At 36.1% G+C, this 5,932-nt stretch overlaps 1 protein-coding gene across 1 annotated transcript; it reads right to left on the minus strand.

Annotated features, from left to right (window-relative positions):
• Nucleotides 1-1,263: 1,263 nt before the first annotated feature.
• LOC133184742 (rhodopsin, GQ-coupled-like) lies at nt 1,264-2,623 on the minus strand. The gene has a single exon (XM_061319814.1). The coding sequence runs from the start codon at nt 2,600-2,602 to the stop codon at nt 1,538-1,540; it is 1,065 nt and encodes a 354-aa protein (XP_061175798.1). The 5' UTR covers nt 2,603-2,623; the 3' UTR covers nt 1,264-1,537.
• Nucleotides 2,624-5,932: the final 3,309 nt, after the last annotated feature.

Genomic DNA, 5,932 nt, shown 5'->3' on the forward strand with positions numbered 1-5,932 from the left:
GAAATAATCCATTTTTCACTATAGATTCAATATAGCCCCACCATAATACCATAGCCCCTGACCCAGGGGCCAAGATATTCACAATTTTGGAAGAGGCACTCTTGCTCATGATAACCATTCACTTAGTATGTTTCCTTATTTAGAATGGGCAGAGAAATAATTCATTTCTACTATTTTTTTCAAAAGAGCCTCACCCTAACACTAAAACTTAACCCCGGGGCTATGAATTTCAATCTTTTTGAAAAGACATCCTTGCTCATCATAACTATACAATTAGTTTTTCTGCTAAAAACCCAGGGACAGAGAAGAAGTTTTTTTAATTTCAGATAATGCATTTCCATTATATATTCCAAGACCCCCCCCCCCCATGAACCCTTGGGCCACAAATTTCATTATTTTGGAAGAGGCATCTTTGCTCATCATAACCGTGCAATAAGTTTATCTGCTATATACTAGTATCCAGGGCAGGTTTTCAAAGAATTAATGCAAATTCACTAGATAATCAATGGAGCCCCGCTCTAACACCAGAACCCCTGACCCAAGTGCCAAAATATTCACAATTTTGGAGAGCTCATCATAACTTTATACCTGGATTATCCGCTGAATACCGAAGAAGATTTTCACAGAAATAATGCACTTTCAAATTAATTGCTTGTGGCAAGACCAACAGTTTTGACCCTTTGATGGTGACCTCTAAGTTTGACTTACTTTTAAAAAGCTATAACGGCCATAACATTGGAAAAGCTTGGGCTAGGATTTTCATATTTCACAGAAACATTTCTTGTGAGAAGATCTTCCCTTGAATACCAACAGTTTTGCCCTTTTTTGTTAACCCTGGATTTTGACCTTTTTTGAAAACTTTAAGTTTTAAAAAGTTGGTGTTAGGGCTTTCATATTTCACATGTATACGTCTTCTGAAAACACCTTCCTTGGGCACCATTTATTTGGACCCTTTGACCTTGGCCTTTGAGTTTGATCGACTTTGACATGAACACAGTTAATGCTAGGGCTTTCATATTTCACAGGTGTATTCCTGTGACAAGACTTTTCTCTGGGTACCAACATTCTTTTATCTATTGACCTTGGAATTTGACTTGTATTTGAGAAACTTTAGCCTTCACCACGAGTTGCATACGGGGGCTTTAGTATTTCGCAAACATCTCTTGTTTTTAATAAATTTCAAACATCCTTATCACAAAAATATTTCAAGATAATATGAATTCTACAGAAAAGGTAATTAGGCTTATTCCTAAAATGCATCATAAAAGAAGCGGGTTGGAATTACAAATCAAAATTCATAGATGTGTAATATTATTAATTGCTGAGGATTGAGAGAATCTCGATGAAGGCTCCGTGTTTGGTGAAGACGAGGTGGACCTTACTGATCATGATGAACTCGCCAACCTTTCCAATATTTATATCCGGATTCGGGTTGCGTATTAGATCCAGTGTGAAATTCTACTTTATATCCACAACATTTGCAAAGCGTCCTTCGAAGTTAACCGCAGGTTCGGTCATCATCCTTTCAGAAAGGTGATCATAGGTGAGTACAATAATGGATTGCAGAGGATAGAGAGATTTTAGGTAAAGGCTCGGACCTAACAGAAGACGAACTTACTGATGAACTTGCAGACCTTACCGATGATATATGTGCGGATTCGGTTTGTGTATTAGTCCTAGATCCAGTGTGCAAATCGCTTTTATATCCACAACATCTGCAAAGTGCTCTTTGAAACTGGGGTGTGCTGATAAAGTAGATATAAGGATTAATAGAATAGTTTACCAAAAGAAGTGTTCGCCCAATGTGTCCAAGAACAATAAACCATACGTCAGTCATATGACAAACAGACATTTCGATGATATCTCGGACGTTGATGGGCGTGGTTGTAATCACATATACACCTATCACTATTGATATGATCTGGGACACTTTTCTAGTCGTTTTATTCCTGTTGTTCACCAACGATTTCTTCAACGCTATGATTTTCATTGTGTGTAAAAGGCCTAGTACACAAATGGGTCCAACAGTTAAAAGAACAGTGTACACTAGGTTTAATGACGCTGCTGCCTCTTTCTTCTTTGTCAGGAATGTTAAATAGACGTACGGAAACGACAGGATTGCAGCAAATATCCAAATAATTGCTGAGACAATCAGGACTCGTTTGCTTCTCATCCACACCAAACTTTTTAATGGATAGGCAATCATAAGGTACTGTTGTACAGAGAGAAGTATCACGTGCCCGATGGATGAAAAAACGGAGGATAAAAATAAATAAATTATTGCAAGAAAAACTTTGTTTGGCATGCCTGTAAAAGTGAATATCAGAAATCTACACATTAAAAATAAAGCATCGGGAATGGTTAACATTCTTATACCGGTGTACAGCGGTTTGTGGAGCCGTTTCTCAGCACATATTACAATAAAAACTGTTAAGTTAGATAACATCCCAAATATGGATAAAACCTGCAGAAAAACGGTCATTGGTTTGCATTTATCCAGCTCCCAGCAGGATGATTTTCCATAGGTAGCGTTAATGTACGTACAGGTGTACCAGGTAGAGCCAACTTTGGCCTCACCTGTGCTGTTCGGTAGAATATCCATCTCTAATTATACTGATGTCACTGATCCTTGTATTACGAGGTGTTACTGTCAAGTGTCTATTTTTATTATAATCAATCAAACTTAGAATCGTTTTATATGATTGATCTTCCCACTCCGGGGTATTATTTGCATAAAAATGATTCAACATTAATGTCGTCATGTTTCATGCTGCTGATGGCTTTTCCAGTATCTGTTGCAGTCAAAATACTGGCCTCGGGTTGATTCTAAAAACAAATGGGGAAACCAACTTTTGCGATGCCTGTTCATAATTTAACGCAACTGTTATACACGTACTTAACGAATTCCACATATTTGTTAAAACAGATTAGATTAATTCGTTATAACGAATTCAAAGAAATTGTTATAATGAATTAAATTCGTTATAACAAATTTGTTTCCGTACTTTTGAACGTCTTTCTATGAAATGTCATTGTGCCCGCGCTAACTCTATTGTGTCCTGAAATAAATTAATAAGACATTTGTTTTACAGGCCATGAAAAAGCGTAGAGGCCTTAGGGTCATGCATTTACTCGTTTTAAAATACAATTTATGACTTTTCATATGCAAGAGAATCGGTATATTTTCCATTAATGAAGCACTTTTAGCTCAACTGAGCTAAATGCTTGAGCTTGTATAATCCAAAAGTCTTTCTCCCTGTCTGGTATGTCGACTAACTTTTTCTTTTTACATTTTCATTTCCATCTTAGGAAACTTTGAGCCAGTATCAGTTACTGGGTACAGAATATCCTCAGATAAAGGAAAATATTATTTCACTAATAAGATTGACTAAATTCATTTTTAAATGGCAAAAATAATAATTATGTGAAAAATAGGATTTGGTCGTTCAAAACTATATCCTCTAGAACCATTTGATAAACGAAGACAAACATTAAACCTTTATTTCATAGTACATGTATAAGCGGGAGAAAAAAATACAGATAAGCCAGGATATAAATAGTCAAATTTTTTATGCAAGCAGTTTAAATTTTGTCAAACCTTGATTCTCTGGGCCATAGGATAAGGGCTTAAGCCTAAAATGAAAAATTTGGATATGAACAGAATTTCAAATGATAGATTGTAATCTATCGACTAATCCAAAAGTAAGTCTGATTTTGGAAAGAAACTGCAATATTTCATCGGCTGTCGTAAGGAAAGTCGCAGAACTTATTTTAAAAAGTTGATAATTACAAGAAGTACGAGTAGTTAATTAAGTGGAGGTGTGTCCAGAGAGTACAATCAACTTTCAATTTCCATTCATTCCTATTCGTAAAATCAGATCATATTGTCTGGGGAAGGGGTCTGCTCCGTTTGGCAAGTTGGAGTGTCACCAAAAAAATCAGTCGGAAGGCGTTCCCCTTTCTGTTACTCTGATGCTCTCGTTTGCAAAGAGCCTTGTTTTGCCAATTAATGAGCTGGGACTTACCTTTCATCTCAGGGAAGAGGGTGAAGTGCTATCTAGGCTCCTCCTTTACGAGGGACAAAATGAAATGTTTTCTGATGAGGCAATTAAATCATGAGTTTTTACCAAAATCCGGCTATTATCGACAAAATTGGGAAAAACACGGAATACAGATAATATTTATTTGTGTTTTGTTTTAGGATTTTCAGCAGAATGTTTACAATTGGTGACATTAATCAACGAGAGGCACTTCTTGATGAAAATATTTGTGACCAGTTCATTTGATTGAATGCGGTTTACGTCGATCAAACATCTTTTTTGAGCAATGCATACAATTTTGCAAATGCCTCAAGCCACTCTCATTAATTTTTATGGTTTTACTTTCTAATGCGACTATGAAGGTTGTTCGTCATGGCCCCATTATAATAACTTTGCGTTACTCCCTAAATACTTGCAAATTTTGGGGTTAAGGTATTTAAGGGCTTTCAAAAATTTCTTAATCAATTTTTTTTTTCATTAAAATATCTAAAACAGCTTATTCAAACGAACCAAAAAGTCCATGTAAGAAATACCTTACTATGCTTATTTTCTTGCAATATGTCTAGGAGTACAAACCTCTCAGAATGAAAAGCAAAATTTAATGAGAAGGACAATCTCATGTGTTACTGCTCCAAAACACATTAGATTTATAACTTATGAAAATTTAAATTATTCAATGGCTAAGAGAATCAACGAAGATTTTCGATTGAAAATATTAGTAAATTCATGAAAAATCAGCTCACGTCCTCACAAATCACAAAATACTATAATTTTTAATATATTTATGAAAATTTAAATTGTGTACATGGAATTTTCTTTAGAAACATTTAGAGTTACATCTAAGGTTAACAAAACGCACATTTTAACATGGTTTATCGCATGGATTTGGTATAATGGTCTCGTAAAAATATATACCCTCATTTGGCGATATAAACTTTTACAGTGATTATATTCTTTGCAAACTTTGAAAATAGTAAAAGTAAAAAGCAGGTACTGTCTTAAAATCAAGAAATTTTTTTTAACTCAGGACAATTTGTGTAAAAGAAAACAACTGAAAACGTGGTCGTAACAGGCACTAAGATAAGTGTGTTATTTTTTGAATGACGTCAGTTTTAAGTCCCATAAAAATTGAACCAGAGGAGGCTATAATTTCCTTTCTATTCGTCGCTGTATCTGTCTGCACAGCTGGAAGCACGCACAATCAAAACATTTTCATTACTTTAAATTATAGAGGCTATACTTTCCGTGTTCACTATTCAATGCAATGCTTTCCTTGTACTTTCTATAGTCTTTGAAGCCGACCGCGGTGTGCGATGCTGAGGAAACACACTTTTTTATCGCTGCATTCGTGTATGGTTAAGGATTATTACAAAAGATAACGTGTCTTTGAAAATTTCTATAGGTGAAGTGATAACTGGAAGTTTACTACGGACTTAAATTAACTCCCTATGGCTATCAACTTATATTTTCCTGCTATGATTGATTGATTGATTGTTGTTAACGTCCCGTTCGAGTATTTTTCACTCATATAGAAACGTCACCATACACCGGTGAAAGGCTTCAAATTTAGACCTTTACTCGGTACTCAGGACCATTGAACAGTGAGGGTTCTTAATCGTGCAAACGCCTACTATGATACGGGGCCTCGGTTTTTAAGGTTTCATCCGAAGGACCATCAACTTTCACTTCAAAGTGCCGAGCGCTTGGCGAAGGAACAGTTGCTACCTATTTTTTATCGACTTACGTCAGTCGCGGCCGTGATTCGAACAGACGACTTTCCGATCACGGAGCGAGCGCTCGGCATTCAGGGCCATTGAACAGTGAGGGTTCTTTATCTTGCCAATGCCTACCGTGACATGGGGTCTCGGTTTCCAAGGTTTCATCCGAAGTAC

The sequence above is a fragment of the Saccostrea echinata genome, unplaced genomic scaffold (genome assembly GCF_033153115.1).
Source record: "Saccostrea echinata isolate AGI-Se365-2 ecotype Australia unplaced genomic scaffold, CSIRO_AGI_Sech_v1 ptg000010l, whole genome shotgun sequence".
Taxonomy (NCBI): domain Eukaryota; kingdom Metazoa; phylum Mollusca; class Bivalvia; order Ostreida; family Ostreidae; genus Saccostrea; species Saccostrea echinata.